This window comes from Electrona antarctica, assembly GCF_951216825.1.
Source record: "Electrona antarctica genome assembly, chromosome: 3".
NCBI lineage: Eukaryota > Metazoa > Chordata > Actinopteri > Myctophiformes > Myctophidae > Electrona > Electrona antarctica.
In genome coordinates, this window is record NC_136808.1 from 56380933 (window position 1) to 56397991 (window position 17059).

Genomic DNA, 17059 nt, shown 5'->3' on the forward strand with positions numbered 1-17059 from the left:
AAAAGGACAGTTAACCCATTTTGGGCGGGAACCCCTTTGTGTTTTAAACATGTTATAATTTAGCTATTGAAAAAAGCAGATCTACAAGCTCATAGCGCGCCACCGAGTGGCGCGCTATGAGCTTGTAGGTCTGCTATTTTTGAAAAATCGTGAAAATATTTATTTCAGAAAACTGGAGGATTTAGAAGGATTTTTTAAAATTTTGAGGTCAGACCTAAATGGGTCAAATGATAAGGGACAATATCGGTGGCACCCAACTGTAAGTGCTCTTGTCCTGAGTCTCTGGAGTGTGCCGTCCCTTCCTTTCCCTGGGGAAGTTGGAATAACGTGTTCCTTCCACTCGCTACAACCTACCGGGGAAAGTCCCCCGTCAGGTGATAAGAAGCGGCCTGCTCACTCCCCCTGCATTGAAGGAAGCATGACTCCCCCTGAAGGAAGCATGACTCCCCCTGAAGGAAGCATGACTCCCCCTGCATTGAAGGAAGCATGACTCCCCCTGCATTGAAGGAAGCATGACTCCCCCTGCATTGAAGGAAGCATGACTCCCCCTGCATTGAAGGAAGCATGACTCCCCCTGCATTAAGCATGACTCCCCCTGCATTGAAGGAAGCATGACTCCCCCTGAAGGAAGCATGACTCCCCCTGCATTGAAGGAAGCATGACTCCCCCTGCATTGAAGGAAGCATGACTCCCCCTGCATTAAGCATGACTCCCTCTGCATTGAAGGAAGCATGACTCCCCCTGCATTGAAGGAAGCATGACTCCCCCTGCATTGAAGGAAGCATGAGCTCAGTTCGGGCTCTCCCCAGGTTGGCAGATGGGAGAGTAGCGCCCAGGATTACTGCTTATGCAATTGGCACCGGGTAAAAATAAATGGGTTACAAAATTGCGGGATAAAAGTAGCTAGCTACTTGTACTACTGACTAGCATATAACAGCCATCTTCACCCCAGCTAACCTGCATCCAATCATGACCCAGTAAGACAACTTCACAATTTCAATTTTTTTTTATTATAAAAACAAAACAAAAAAAGTGACATAAATAAATAGTAAAACAATGTAAAAATATAATGCTTCAAGGAGAACTGTGGGTCGAAAGAAAAATGCCATAGCAAGGATTTTGTTCTAAGAGCAATTCAATTCAGATTGGTCCCCATTTTTCTGTAGAGGAAACATGAAACTGGTAGCACCGCTGACAGGTCAGCCAAGCTGAGGTCACACAGCTACGGCGACCACGTAAAGTAAACCAAAGGAGATTTCACATGAATCATGTTGGGCAGGCCAGAAAAGAATGACGTTTTAAAATAACAGCCACGGGTCAACTGGTAGAAATGGCCACCGTTCCCAATTTAATTTCATATAAATATAATATATTAATTTATACGTTTTCCACTAGAATGGCTCTATAGCACATAACACAACTCGGGTCAACGTGTGATGGAAAGAAAAGGCAGCCGACAAAAGTCAAAACAAAGACATGAACCAAAAGGGAGTCGGCGAATAAAAACAAGTCACTTTTTAGCTGCACGGCTGAAAATACAAAACTTTTGACGGGCGGCACGCACACAGTCGTGCTGTGCAGAAACCTGTGCTTTGACATGTCCAGGAAAGATATGCAAACTGATATCACTTACTCCCATCATTTGTGAAGGCAATTCAGATCATTTTTTGTACAATCTTAAGAAAAGAGGGAGTAAGTACAGAACATCAGTCGGTTGGAATATGTGCAAACATTCATTTGATGACTTTAATGATCCAAACCCTGAATTCCAAAAAAAGGACGCAACTCGTCTCAAACATGGTGACACACCAGAATAATAAAAAAAAAAGAAAATCTCTACTTAACTGGTGCGAAATGAAATGGAGCATGTGGATGTAGACGTGTGGCATGGAGGGTGTAGGATGGAGGATGAAAGGACCCGTCCTCTAGCCTAGCGCACCAACAGGAACGTGAGCCCGGCGATGCCCACTCCGGCAGCAGCGAACAGAGCAGTCTTCATGGAGGAGTCGCTTTTCGCATCTCTGGCACAGCGAGAGAACTTACAGAACCCCTCCTGTAACACACAACATATACACACAGTTCACATTAGATGGTCTATAAAATGTCTTTAAGTCTCAGCTTAAGACTCATCTATTTTCTCTGGCTTTTAATACCATCTGATGTTTGTTTTTACTTTGGCTTTCATGCTTTTTTTTTCATATTGTGTTTCTTGCTTGTATATTGTGTTTCTTGCTTGCTTGTTTTGCTTCTGATCTGTACCAGCATCTTGGTTGTTTTAAACGTTCTCTATAAATAAAGTTTGATTTGATTTATAAAATACTGGTGATGATTCAGTATGAAAGGACTACAACCTACATATAGGCCATGTATAATTAAAGGACTACAACCTACATATAGGCCATGTATAATTAAAGGACTACAACCTACATATAGGCCATGTATAATTAAAGGACTACAACCTACATATAGGCCATGTATAATTAAAGGACTACAACCTACATATAGGCCATGTATAATTAAAGGACTACAACCTACATATAGGCCATGTATAATTAAAGGACTACAACCTACATATAGGCCATGTATAATTAAAGGACTACAACCTAAATATAGGCCATGTATAATTAAAGGACTACAACCTACATATAGGCCATGTATAATTAAAGGACTACAACCTACATATAGGCCATGTATAATTAAAGGACTACAACCTACATATAGGCCATGTATAATTAAAGGACTACAACCTACATATAGGCCATGTATAATTAAAGGACTACAACCTACATATAGGCCATGTATAAAGGACTACAACCTACATATAGGCCATGTATAAAGGACTACAACCTACATATAGGCCATGTATAAAGGACTACAACCTACATATAGGCCATGTATAAAGGACTACAACCTACATATAGGCCATGTATAAAGGACTACAACCTACATATAGGCCATGTATAAAGGACTACAACCTACATATAGGCCATGTATAAAGGACTACAACCTACATATAGGCCATGTATAAAGGACTACAACCTACATATAGGCCATGTATAAAGGACTACAACCTACATATAGGCCATGTATAAAGGACTACAACCTACATATAGGCCATGTATAAAGGACTACAACCTACATATAGGCCATGTATAAAGGACTACAACCTACATATAGGCCATGTATAAAGGACTACAACCTACATATAGGCCATGTATAAAGGACTACAACCTACATATAGGCCATGTATAAAGGACTACAACCTACATATAGGCCATGTATAAAGGACTACAACCTACATATATGTATAATTGCATGTGTCTACTACCAGAAACCAGTCTAATTTAACCCATTTAGGGCTGACGTAGAAATAAAAAAAAACGTTCGCTCTGAAAGAATATATACCTATTCAAAGATTTGTGCCACATTTTTACGATTTTTCAAAAATAGCAGATCTACAAGCTCATAGCGCGCCACTCGGTGGCGCGCTATGAGCTTGTAGATCTGCTATTTTTCAATAGCTAAAGTATAACAGAATGCTTGAAACACCAAAAGGGGTTCCTGCCCAAAATGGGTCCTTGGCGTCACCTTTTCGGCATGTTGGCAAAACAGTGAACATTTAAATTCTATACATTCCAGACATTTTCTGGGGGAAAAAAGTAATTTAAAAAAAAATCTATTGAGCATATCTACAAGCTCACAACGTGTCACACAAGGTTACATTTTGAGCTGGTAGATCTGCCATTGCTGCAATTCTTCGACATCATACAGCGAGGTATATAGGGCTTCAGTGGTTAAGCAAGAGGAATTACTTTCACAATAGTTGTAGATATTAACCTGAAAACCACCAGCTTGTATTCATGGCAGACTGAGCCAGTTTGCGTTAATATGCTAAACAAGTTCTCGTTTCTTCCCCCCATTCAGAGCGGACTGACTTGAGACAGATCATTTCTGCTATCAAAAGGACAGAGTGAAGTAACCCGGGGCTCGTTTCTTCTGTATATTTCAGCTGTATTTTCTTCAGCGTGTTTTTTCAGGGCAGAGGCCACACATAGCAGGGAGAGCACCTGTTCGCCAGGTGCTGCACTGCTGTACAACTACAGCCCCCCTTGTTGTTCTACTCATACCACTGAAACTTAGTTTTGGCAAGCCTTAATTCAAAGCGCTGACTGAGGCTTTGACTGTTACTACAAAGTCCATCTGGCAGAGGCAGTTGGATGTCTGTTTGGAACCAGCTGCCAGTTGAAGGAGGGAGGGGGGGGGTGTGTGTGTGTGTGGGTTTGTCTTTTTGCGGGGCGGAGCCAGGGTGAGTCCATTCACAAAAGCCGCCATTGAGCCATAGCTTTGCTAATCTTTGTGAGGCCAGCTCCATCTGTCTCCCAGAGTCTTGCTAAAAAAGGCTACCCAGAGAGACATTAGAACTTGCCCCAGGTGCGGTTTCAGCTAAATGATGGTTAAAATGAGTGGCACTCAGCAGGTATAAAATTAACTTTTGTCTTTTTTTTATTCACAACAGATGAGTCACTCTTACAGTCACAAGACAGCCCTTGTCCTACCATTACAAATCCCATCTGTGTCATCTATCTAGATGGGAGGACTATGTAGAAGAGCAGTGTGGTTTGGTTTATGCCTCGTTACAGCATACTTGCATTCTTCAGATTCTTGGTTGATGCCGCTCTCTAATTCCTATAATCACAGCAGCCCGCATGGAGGCGCCTGAATGAATGCTCCCCTCCTCGTCTCTAGAATTTGACATTTTGTAATCCAGTCAAACTATGTAGACTTCACAGGCCTCGTTTGCACCTAGCAGAGAGATGTCTGAGTCTACATTGAGCCCAGACAGACACACACACACACACACACACACACACACACACACACACACACACACACACACACACACACACACACACACACACACACACACACACACACACACACACACACACACACACACACACACACACACACACACACACACACACACACACACACACACACACACACACACACACACACACACACACACACACACACACACACAGGGCCATGTTTAAACACAGGTGTAAATAGAACCCTATAAAAAAAAAAAAGGAGGATTGGAATTTGATTCGGCTAAACCAAGTGGTTTCCAAGAATAGTGGCTCAAGAAAATCTGTTTCGTTTTCCAGCCTATCTTGGGTGTTTTGACACTTGGGATTAAAATGGGCTTTCTATAAGATAAGACAAGATAAACGTGTCTCTTATCTCCAACGGCAGTACAAGTCTAAGCAGGAACACAAAAAACTCCAGGATGACGACTGCAAAAACGGTACCTGGAAACTATGACCGTTTATAGTGTTCACATTGTGAGCTTGTCGACATTTTTTAAACTTTGCACCTACACCGTTTCTATCACGGGGCAAACCCCCTTCGCTGTAAATTGAAGCTCAGTTCCGGGTTCTCACTCGGCCCGTTGTTCCTATAAATGTTAATGGCCCAGCAGATGTCCCCATTTCACCTTCTAGCATTCGCAATACATCACGCTCTCAAAAGAAGTCAATGAGGTTTCGGGCGAACTTTAGTTTACCCTAGTAAACCTTTTCATAAAAACTAGTGTAATTTGGCAGCCAAGTCTTTGGATCTTTTACGTTTGCTTTATGTATGCCCCCACCCGTGACATGGGGACATATGAAAATCATGTGTATTTAGTAAATTTGTCCCATTTATTTTAAAATGAATGATAGAGTAGGGTATGTTTCTAGGGTTTCTACTGGTAATTTTTTGGCAAAGGGATTTGGTGTGGGAGGGAGGTATAAAATGAGGGGGCCAAGGACAGACTCCTGGGGAACCCAGTAAATAGGGTTAAAGTGGTTCACCACTTTCACCTAGCATCCCTACTTTGGGCTAAAAAACAAACAAAAAACTAAATGGTCAATGTACAAGCGTGTAGTGTGGATATTTTCTGTGACACTGTGAATCCTAACTCTGCGGTCACGCGGGGTCATTGTTGAAGCAGTGACACTGTGAGACCTAACTCTGCGGTCACGCGGGGTCATTGTTAGCAGTGACACTGTGAATCCTAACTCTGCGGTCACGCGGGGTCATTGTTGAAGCAGTGACACTGTGAGACCTAACTCTGCGGTCACGCGGGGTCATTGTTGAAGCAGTGACACTGTGAGACCTAACTCTGCGGTCACGCGGGGTCATTGTTGAAGCAGTGACACTGTGAGACCTAACTCTGCGGTCACGCGGGGTCATTGTTGAAGCAGTGACACTGTGAGACCTAACTCTGCGGTCACGCGGGGTCATTGTTGAAGCAGTGACACTGTGAGACCTAACTCTGCGGTCACGCGGGGTCATTGTTGAAGCAGTGACACTGTGAGACCTAACTCTGCGGTCACGCGGGGTCATTGTTGAAGCAGTGACACTGTGAGACCTAACTCTGCGGTCACGTGGGGGTCATTGTTGAAGTAGTGACACTGTGAGACCTACCCAGCCCTCATTCTCCAACAGCCAGTCTTTCTTCTCCTCTCCAAGGTAATCGGCTATGGTCTCAGCCAGCTTTCTGCAGCTTGCGGGCCCCAGGCCCAGTTCTTGCCCCTGCTTCCGAGCCCCAGTCCCGGTAGTACCGCCGGGCCCCAGTCCCGGTTCCCGCCCGAGGTCCAGCCCCGGCTTGGTGTCGTCGTCCTCTTCTTCCTCCTCCTCCTCGTCCTGCTCCCGTAGCTGCCTGGCCAGCACCCCGGTAAACGTGAAGAGGGACACCACCCTCCCCCAGTTCAACTGTCCGTCGCCCACCAGCTCCTCCATGACCTTGGTGAGGCTGGAGCAGGGGTCCGGCCCGCACTGGCACAGGAAGGTCTGTGCCAGCGAGTGGAAGCGAGCGTGGTGCTGCAGCTCCATGTCCTGGGCCAGGCACCGCATGGCAGCGGCTGACTCGCTGGGAGGGGGAGGAGAGGCCGTCGATGGCTGCCTCGTGCTGCTGCAGACTGTCAGGTAGTCCTCTGCCAGAGCCAGGGTCTCTCTCCACAGCCGACATGACATTTTCTATTCCACACCAGCATAGGGAAACAAAAAGATGTATCAGTCAAGAGTTTTCTGAAAAACCAGGTGCAGTACTTAGTTTAGACAGTTTTGGTTTAGACTAGTCATTGGTTAGACCAGTCATTAGTCCTACAACTACAACCTATCTCAAACCCTCACCCTAAGGGCAGCACACCTAAACCTAACCTTAACCCATGTCTAACCAATGACTAGTCTAAACTAAGTATGCACCCCGAAAAACCTGTTTCAGATAGATAGATAGGTAGATACTAGATAGATAGATCTCGTAAACCTATGAGGTTGTATATGTTATTTTTTAAGTTTACAATACTGGTTAAAAGCCAAAGCCAAGGTGACAGATGCGTTGCAGATCTGAATGGGTTAAGTGTCAGCCCTGCATTGGACAATCTTTCTCAACTTGAGAATCCCCTAAAGTCCAATACTATACTGATAATGAAATACCAAAACAATAAATAAACAAACCTTTCTTTTATGAATGAGGCTTTATAGACATGACAAGGGCATGTCAAGTTAAAGATCCCTAATAGGCTACTGAAGTCTGACGTCAAAACCACACCCCCTGGGTCATGAAGAAATGAATTGTCCCATTCAAAAATCTCACCGACGGGAAAATAAATTAGTCTGAGCATTCTATCTGGTGACTGTATCATTTACGACATTTAGTTTATTATAGTTTATTTGATAACATGTGTGCACTGCACTCTTATTGTTTGGCCTTGACTTTGGATAAGTACTTGTCTGGCTTCCATTTGTGCTTGGTTGGTAACCATCAAGTTAAATGTCTCAACAAATTATTCTAGTTTTGGAACACAGCTCATATAACTGATTGATTGAAATATTTATTAACAGTTTGCAGAATTACAGTACATTTCAAGCACAAACTCAATACAAAGACTGTTAACTGTGAGTGGACGACCCAATTAAGCATTACACTTGTTTACAAGAGGGTCCACCTTGTTCAATTCATCAAAACATTTAGAGATGTACAAATAGACACTTCTATATTATAGAAGTGTCTATTTGTACGTCTCTAAATGTTTGAAAAAACAGAATTCCTGTTCTGTTCTTTGACTATATAGAATCTATATAGTCAAAGAACAGAACAGGAATTCATCTCAAAGGAGGTAAAAAGGGAAAAGAAACATATACAGTGAGGGGAAAAAGGGGTGGGGAATTGCCATTGACAACTGAATTTCCCCCATGGGATCAATAAAGGTCTACTAGTTAGTTGGGAAATTCCATATCAATGAGTGACCCCCCCCCCCCCCCCCTATCAACACATTTGAGATGAAACTAGCTAGGTGCTTTCAACATGTCACACAGACCCATATAAACACAGGAAAATCACCTTTCTGCTGGCTGATAGATCTCTCCCAATTTCCCCATTTTAAAAATAGTGAAAACAGCAAGCAGATGTGCAAGCTTGTATAGCCTATAGATCTGCCTGCCATTTATTATTTTCCACACTTGTAGATCTGTTATTTTTTAAATTGGATAAAAGCGGTTAATACTATAGCATAGTAGCTAAGCTTCAGCAAGGTTTGTTGTAATCTCGCGATGCCACAACTCCGGTCTCTTTAAACTCACTCCGAATCGCGAGAATACGTTGGTTAACGTTAGCTTGCAGTGTAGTTCATCATCCATTCTACATAATAAAAACATCTCCGTTGCAACTGGACTTTTAACCGTGTGGAAAAAAATATGTACACACAGTATAGCTCCTTGTAACATCAGCTAATATTAACCTTAAACCTCCCCGTTGGTAGCCAACTCACCTTCTAACTAGAAATACAAGCCTCGATAATGAAGCAAATGAATGCCATGCCATTTAGTACTAGTTAGTAGCCTAGTATACCGGCCGCATATAGTCAGCCATTACAGAATAAAACTAGCAATGAATAAAGCATGATGTGTGTGTAGTTGTGTGGTGGTTTGGTTAGCTGTGTGTTAGCAGCAGCTGTCAGCAGTGTCATGGAGGTTTGTATTAAAAGAACAAGACACAAAGGACCAGGCAGACCGGGGGAGGCTAAAACGATGGGCGAAAGAAAAAAAAATAGGGCCTGCTGTGCAAAAAAAAATGTAAAGCTTTTATCTCTAATCTCGCCCTTTTAAAAAAAAGAAATGTCTAAAAAGCACATCATCGCCGGCCCAACCGTTCTCTCCCCGCCACGTGGATCTATATCCCCGTGGAGGAAAAAAAAACCCCGTAAACGCCACCTGTTTTCATATAGTAAGAAATGAAAGAAAAGCTCTCTCACCCTCCCAGCGATATCAGACTGCTCTCTCCACGTACTACAGCGGAAGGAAGGAAGCACAGAGAACCTCACAGCAGCTGTGCACTGACTACAGACTCACTGCCGTGTTCATCCGCTGCATATGTATGCCCAGGCTCCGCCCCCATGGACACCCCCCAAATATATCTGTTCATATAATATCAATATCATACTTAGATCAGTGCTTTTCAACCTTTTTCATATGAATTAACCCACTTAGGCCTGACCTCAAAATTTAAAAAAAAATTCTCCAGTTTTCTGAAATAAATATTTTCACGATTTTTCAAAAATAGCAGACCTACAAGCACATGGCGCGCTATGAGCTTGTAGATCTGCTATTTTTCAATAGCTAAATTATAACATGTTTAAAACACCAAAAGTGGTTCCCACCCAAAATGGGTGAATATTTGTGTTATTATTATTTCCAAGCTTTTTCCCCCATACATTTGGTGAACTTGAAGATTGGCTATTTTGCAAAGCCAAAAATATAAACTATATTAACTCATTTTGCTGGGTAGGAACCCTGCATGGAGCCCCCCTGGCTGTGGGTCCCTGGACCTCACCTTGAGAACCATTGCTCTAGTATCTATTCTAGTTCATATCATTAATAGACGTTTTCTTTTTTCACAACAGTTATAAATGGGTCCGCATTTATTTCCTCTTTCCTGTTGCAGTGTTTTTTGAATATCATTATCTAATAGGAAATAAACGAATTCCACGGACAGGTATGTCATAGCCTAGTATAGACCTTTTCAGTGGACCTTGTCAGTATAAGGTTTCTTACCTCACCGGCACAGCAAGTATGGAAAGAACTAACATACCAGTAAGACGCCTGAGGGCGAGAAGCGACCTCGGCCTAAAAGGCGCATCAGCCTCGTTGACGGCAGACTGCTGGGCCAACGCTGGCGCTTTGGCATGGGGGGGGGGGGGGGTCAGATCAACATGGAATGAATTCTGTACTGGCCATATAAGGAGCATGTTTTGAGTGAAATCAACATATGGAATGTCAGAACAGGTCAGCTCCATACAGTATATGGAGATCTTAAGGGTGGTAGCGCGGACATTCTCTTGATTGTACAGGGTTTGATGAGGGCCCAGGTATAGGGCCGGGCCTTAATTTTCGGGCCTGTTGAGAACTCTATAGTTTTCGCTGGCTGCACTAATAACTTTGGGGCAGGCCCGTCTATAGTTTTAAATTTGAATGGACAGATACTGTATGAGTTAAAAGGGAGACATCGAAGTGGAAGGATGGATGGGGAAGGATCAACGTAAGGAATGTCAGGTTGCAGGTCGCATTTACTGACATCAGGGTCTCCACGTTGACGCTACATACTCATTTACTGACATCAGGGTCTCCACGTTGACGCTACATACTCATTTACTGACATCAGGGTCTCCACGTTGAACGCTGAACGCTACATACTCATTCCTACACTGGTTGTGCTTATAACCACGCCCCCGGGCAAGTTAAGTTTACTGAGGTTAAGGTTAGGGTTAGGGTTAGGTTTAAGTATAGTTTTACTGAGGTTAAGGTTAGCGTTAGGGTTAGGTTTAGGCTGTCAATCACAGCGACTGGCCAATCACAGCGCTTCGACTGCACAACCCGTGTAGGCTTTGGTATGTCGCGTCCATCCCTGATGATATCACATGATGTCACGAGACCTGGGCACCATATATGGTGCCCGACTGATGGGAAATGCACAATTCCATAGTTAACTGCAATTACAGTATAGTATAGTATGCAAAATGATAACATAATGTGACATTTGTAAGTCTAAATTAAATAGATTGTTTGTCTTAAAGTTCTGTACAACTCTCTCTGTGTGTGTGTGTGTGTGTGTGTGTGTGTGTGTGTGTGCGTGCGTGCGTGCGTGTGTGTCACAGTGTGTGTGTGTGTGTGTGCGCGCGTGTGTGTCACAGTGTGTGTGTGTGTGTGTGTGTGTGTGTGCGTGTGTGCGTGTGTGCGTGTGTGTGTGTCACAGTGTGTGTGTGTGCGCGCGCACGTGTCAGTGAGGTGTTGTAGGACCCATGAGAACATTATTTACAGTACAACAGAGTACACAGTGTGCTCCCATTATTTCATAAACAATAATATTGTTGTCTGACCCTTCAGTGTTCGTACTAACAATTCTGAACTCATGGCCACGGGCTATCTTTTCTTTTTCTTACCAATATGGATTGGTAAGAAAAAGAAAAGATAGGAAAAATTAATCAATTTGAAAGTTTAAATAAGTTAAACCAATCACACTGACTGCACACTTTAATAAATGTATCCACAGCTAATGTAGGCTACTCTTGCACAATAATGTAAACTGAAGCAATGGTTTGCAGCAATGGTTGGGTATGCAAGTTATCCAGGGGCCCTATCAGTTGTGTGGGTCAATTAGATTACATCCTTATAATTAAATTAACCAAATTGATGAGGTTACCTCATTTTGGACTTTGTTCACCATTTACATCACACAAGGCTTCCAAATCAATACTGTAGGCCTATACCTTAGGCTGTAGGCCTGGCCTACCCACTAGTAGAAGTACTTAGTTAGTTACTTTCCACCACAGTGTTTACCAGGGGGGTTCAATGTCTAGGTGCAGCTCTGCATAAAGTCCAGATATGATGATGATGTCACACGCATACCCTCTATAGTTTAAATGCAATGTAATCTATTTGAGTCCATAACATAGTTTAAGTAGATTTGAATGTTCGATATTCCATGTTTATAATATTGATTGGAAATGGGGGGAAACAGTCAGACTGTGTACCAAGCTAACAAAAGCTCACAACAAATGTATTTTTTGTTTAATATTCAGAAAAACTAAAGTGTACTGTAAAATAACAATTAATGGATGGGGGCAGGGAGTATCAATTGCACAATGAAACAGTACCGTACCATCTAAAAGCTGGTCACAGCTGCAAAGCATTTATTGATTGAATATTTATTAACAGATTCATAAACAGTATAATTGATGTTAAATGATAACAGAAAAAGCCCTAGGAGCTTGTTTCCATTGTGGTCCTGGGCATAAGGTCCATAACGGAAGAGGACATGTGACACATCAGGTGGAGGTGAATGTCATTTTATTCATAGCCATGGAATTATTATTACTGTATCTGTTGTCAAATGCTCTTCATAATGAGGTCTAGGACTTTTTATTTTTCCTTTTACTAATTGCACGTCAGGGGCAAAACAGCAGGTGCTCAAGGCAGCCCCCATCCCCCAGCCCCTCCTCCCCTGCATTTTCCCAAATCTCATGGCAGATGATGTCACATTTTAGTTCCAGATTTCTATGAAAGAACAGAGTGACATAGAGCAAGTGATATGGGGAAGTGAGAGTGGCAGAAAAGAGACAGTAATTCCATGACAGAGAGCGCGGAACATCGATGTAGGCCTACTGTAGCTCTGACGCTTCACGCTTTTGTGGGTTTCCCTGTAGACCTAGATGACTGATCTGATGACTCTCATGATGTTTTTGAGACTGACGAGGGGGCTTTCTCGCCAAGTCAAGACCGAGACTAGAGAAATTGGATCCTAATGCAGAAAGCCTTTCGCTTTCTGGAAGGTTAGCACACTGAATTAGAAGCCATTGTTCTTAGTTTGACTCTTGATTCTGAGATGACCAAGGCAGGTTTCTGAACTGTACACAGCCCACCTCTGAGACAGAGTTTTAATAATAGACACAAATGCTAGTGACAACCAATTATATGAGCATACAGTAAGTTCAAGAGTTATTTTGACTGTAAAATCCAGATTTCAATTTGGACAAGGTAATTAAGTGTTAAAAATGTCAATCAGATATATTAGCATTTTTGTGACAGGCCTAAACATTCTCCCCTTCCTCCCCACACACAGGAATTTGATGACCTTTCATATAGGATACACACGCAAGCATGCACGCAGGCTCACACACACACACACACACACACACACACACACACACACACACACACACACACACACACACACACACACACACACACACACACACACACACACACACACACACACACACACACACACACACACACACAGTGTGCTATGGTGATGTGGATGCAGAACGCTGATATTTGACCACTGTCTAAAAAGACAGCGAAAACACTATTCCGGTAAATCAATATTGGCCACATAAACACAATGTCCCTGGTTGGATACCCGGATATAACATAAACACAATGTCCCTGGTTGGATACCCGGATATAACATAAACACAATGTCCCTGGTTGGATACCCGGATATAACATAAACACAATGTCCCTGGTTGGATACCCGGATATAACATAAACACAATGTCCCTGGTTGGATACCCGGATATAACATAAACACAATGTCCCTGGTTGGATACCCGGATATAACATAAACACAATGTCCCTGGTTGGATACCCGGATATAACATAAACACAATGTCCCTGGTTGGATACCCGGATATAACATAAACACAATGTCCCTGGTTGGATACCCGGATATAACATTTGGTGCTTTTGGTATCTTTCAATAGCTAAAGTATAACATAATGCTTTAAAACACCAAAAGGGGTTCCCGCCCAAAACTGGTTAAACTGCACACGGTAGGCTACATGTTCTTCATTATGTGTTTCTTTATTGATTGTGATGTGTTTGTTTGTATTACTGTAATGCAGAACAGCAAACTTTGAGATTATTATATAATTGGATGCACCTGTGTGGACTCAGTAGTCAGAGGACTTATGCATGTTCCTTGTTTCTTTTTATAGTTTTCATAGTGTGTTTGGGGGAGTTGAAAAGTCGATATAAAATAAGAAGAATAACAAGAAAAAGACATCTGTATGATGAACCTGTGGCAGTTACAAGAATGATGTTCCAGTACTGAAAACCACAACTGAAACAAAATGTTTTTTAAAATAACAAAATGGAAAAACAAACGCATTACTTCAAATTGTATAGTTTTTAATTGTATTGTCCTCTTGGTGTCACCTTGGTGTGTGCAGTCATGGAAATAATCAGAAAATATAAAAATCCATAGTTTCTGTACACAGAAATTCTGTTTTGTGCGTTTTATGGACAATCAGAAGAACAGAACAGTATATCAGTACATGGATGTGTCGGAAAATACTGTAGTTTTACAGCACTGGTTCTCAAAGTGTGGTCCGGGGATCCCCATGGGTCCTTGAAGGGGTTTTAGGCGGTCCCCAGGAAAATGCGGAACAGTTTAAACATGTATGGCATGCCTTATTATATTTTTTATTAATTATTTTGCCTATATTAAAATAGCCTATCTACAAACTCACAACTTTTAAGCTTGTATTACTGCTATTTTCGGAAGAATGTTGATACGAAAGTTGGTAGAGATGCTCTGATAATCGGCCACCGATCTTCGATATTCACTCCGATCTGTGATCAGCAATTTACCTACGTATGACGTATCTGGAGAAACCGATCTTTTACACCATTCAAGTGTTAAAAATGTCAATCAGATATATTAGTATTTTTGTGACAGGCCTAAACATTCTCCCCTTCCTCCCCACACACAGGAACAGTTTAGACGTGGGTTTTGACATATACTGTAATCATTTTGGGAATATTCAAATTTGCCTCTTACGCACAAGATCGGTTCGGTATCGGTATCGGACCCATCGGTATCGGCCGATCATCAGAAAAACAATCGGGATCGGTCCCAAAAAACCTGATCGGAGCATCCGATTTGGGGGTCCTTGACAGGAAGATATTTGAGAACCTATACTGTTCTAACCTGACTCCGCCAGATGGGGCAGCAGAGAGTACACTGGGTTCCCCCCTCCTGCTCCCATCTGGGAACTCTCAGGCAGACTTGATGCTCCGGCCACAAAACGGCCTGGCCAATCAGCAGCAGCTAGAGGCGGGATCAAGGCATACACAGTGCTGCCTTGATCCTGCCTCTGCTGCCCCATCTGGCGGAGTCAGGTTAATACTGTTCTACAGTATGAACAAAATGTGCTTTGATAAAACTGGCTTGTGGTTTTTTTTTTATATAGCAGTCTTTAGAGGAACAGGGTATTGGCAGTGAGATAATGTACATTATGTACAAGACAAGAAGTACTCGTCTGCAGTTACACTACATTCCAGGGCAGTAAACTAGACATGCTGCTGGAGGGTTATACTGTAGACTCGGTTATACAAACAGATCATCATCAAAATAATGGCAGTGGTGGAGAACATCTACCAACATTTACTTGACTTTCACTCCAATGCATTTCAAAGACAAATATTGTATTTCTGACTCATGGGACCCAATATGAGACCCAAACAAAAATACACTATGATTTATTTGTTTTTGTTCTACATTGGGTTCTACATTTCAATACCGCATTGATATTACAAAGAAACTTTACTTTGTACTCAAGAACTGCGCTTGAGTACTTTGTCCACCACTGAATACTGCTAATAATAGAATAACACAATATCAGTTGTTGAGCTAACAATAACAAACATTAGGAATACAAACTCAATGAACGAGCATTCATGTTCATCACGTAGCTTCCAACGTGCCAAAGTGTCAAACTAAAACCTACATTGTAAGGATATACTGATACATGGTCTGAGGTCTACAGTAACCGTGTGCATATTGTGTACAGTATATGTGAGTTCATCATGATGACTAAAGGGATGGCAACAAAACACACATTCTTACAGCAGTGTTCACTTCAGGGTCAGGACTCGGAATGAACCCCTCTTCTTTATAGCCCTATTCCAGAATGTGGATCTCAGTGGTGCCGACAGCTTCAGGCCCAGATCTATAGAAGACGAGAGAACAGGACAGGGACACCCATATTATAGGTGCATTTCTGCTGCCATAGTTTGATTCATAACTGTGCAACACATTCACATTTTAGTGGTCCAGTCCATTCTGCTTCAAGGGAAAAGGCCCGCTCTACTCAGTCTCAGACAGTCTTATATAGTTTCAGGCGTGTGCTGGGTGCAGATTCAAAGAGAACATATAGAAAATGAATAAAATCTGCACTCTCAGTCGAGTAAGAGTCTTTGTTTAATAATGATAGTGCTCCGCAGCAGCAGTCATATACCAGACAGACAAACGCGTTTCGGCCTTCGTCTGTGTCAAAATTGCCAGTCCATTCTACTGCATTTTAAATGTAACCACTGAGCGCTGCATGGCGTTAAATTGTTAATTCTGCCGAATACGGGATATTCCGAATTTCGGAATATGCCGATTACGGGATATCCCATATTTGATCGCTTTATATCAATATGAAACGGCTACGCTGAAAGTCAAAGTCGTACGATTTCTCACACACGTTACCGCAGTGAGATTTGTTCTCCGCATTTGACCCATCTCTTGGAGCGGTGAGCTGCAGCCGTGCCGTGCCACGCTCGGGAATCATTTGATGGATCATTTGATCCATTTGAAAACCAACCTGTAGTTCTGTCCCGGTTGCTAAGCAACGCCTTCGTCACCCTCAGCACCAGGAGTTTTGCACACGGCCCCATAGAGCTCCGTTCAAAGTAAGATCTTCTGTGATTTTTCACCCGCTCGTGATCGATATATTACCGTTTCTGGCGAAAGGTAAACATCTGAAGCTCCTGCTAACATCAGCTGTTTCTTCTTCTCTCGCTCTGCGAGGTCGGGAGACCGAATGTAAATGAGTAGAACACTCGTAATTTCCGTTGGAAGGAGTTAACTACCTCATCAGACCACTAGGTGACCACTTGATTGCCATGGCAACCCCACATCCGGCCAATTGATCACTTAACCAGTCCACTTTTCACAGTCAGTTTG

The 17059-nt window shown here is 42.6% G+C and overlaps 2 protein-coding genes across 2 annotated transcripts in view; both read right to left on the bottom strand.

Moving 5' to 3' along the window:
* Nucleotides 1-987: 987 nt before the first annotated feature.
* Nucleotides 988-9431, bottom strand: bcl2l10 (BCL2 like 10). Its single transcript, XM_079496589.1, has 3 exons — nt 9303-9431; nt 6475-7026; nt 988-2053 (listed from the first exon to the last, which is right to left on the bottom strand). Exons 2-3 carry the CDS (start codon nt 7021-7023, stop codon nt 1931-1933), a joined length of 672 nt encoding a protein of 223 aa, XP_079352715.1. The 5' UTR covers nt 7024-7026; nt 9303-9431; the 3' UTR covers nt 988-1930.
* Nucleotides 9432-15238: 5807 nt separating this feature from the next.
* The window catches only part of gnb5b (guanine nucleotide binding protein (G protein), beta 5b), a 36009-nt gene continuing 34188 nt past the window's right edge, over nt 15239-17059 (bottom strand). The window contains exon 14 of the mRNA XM_079496587.1: nt 15239-16058. Within this exon, the coding sequence (XP_079352713.1) occupies nt 16047-16058 (12 nt within the window). The 3' untranslated portion in view covers nt 15239-16046. The remainder of the gene's footprint in view (nt 16059-17059) is intronic.

Coding starts and splice junctions, on each gene's coding strand:
- bcl2l10 (XM_079496589.1), bottom strand. CDS start 7,023: ATGTCATGTCGGCTGTGGAGAGAGACCCTGGCTCTGGCAGAGGACTAC. Junction 2,054..6,474: donor TGTTGGAGAATGAGGGCTGG/GTAGGTCTCACA, acceptor TGTGTGTTACAG/GAGGGGTTCTGTAAGTTCTC.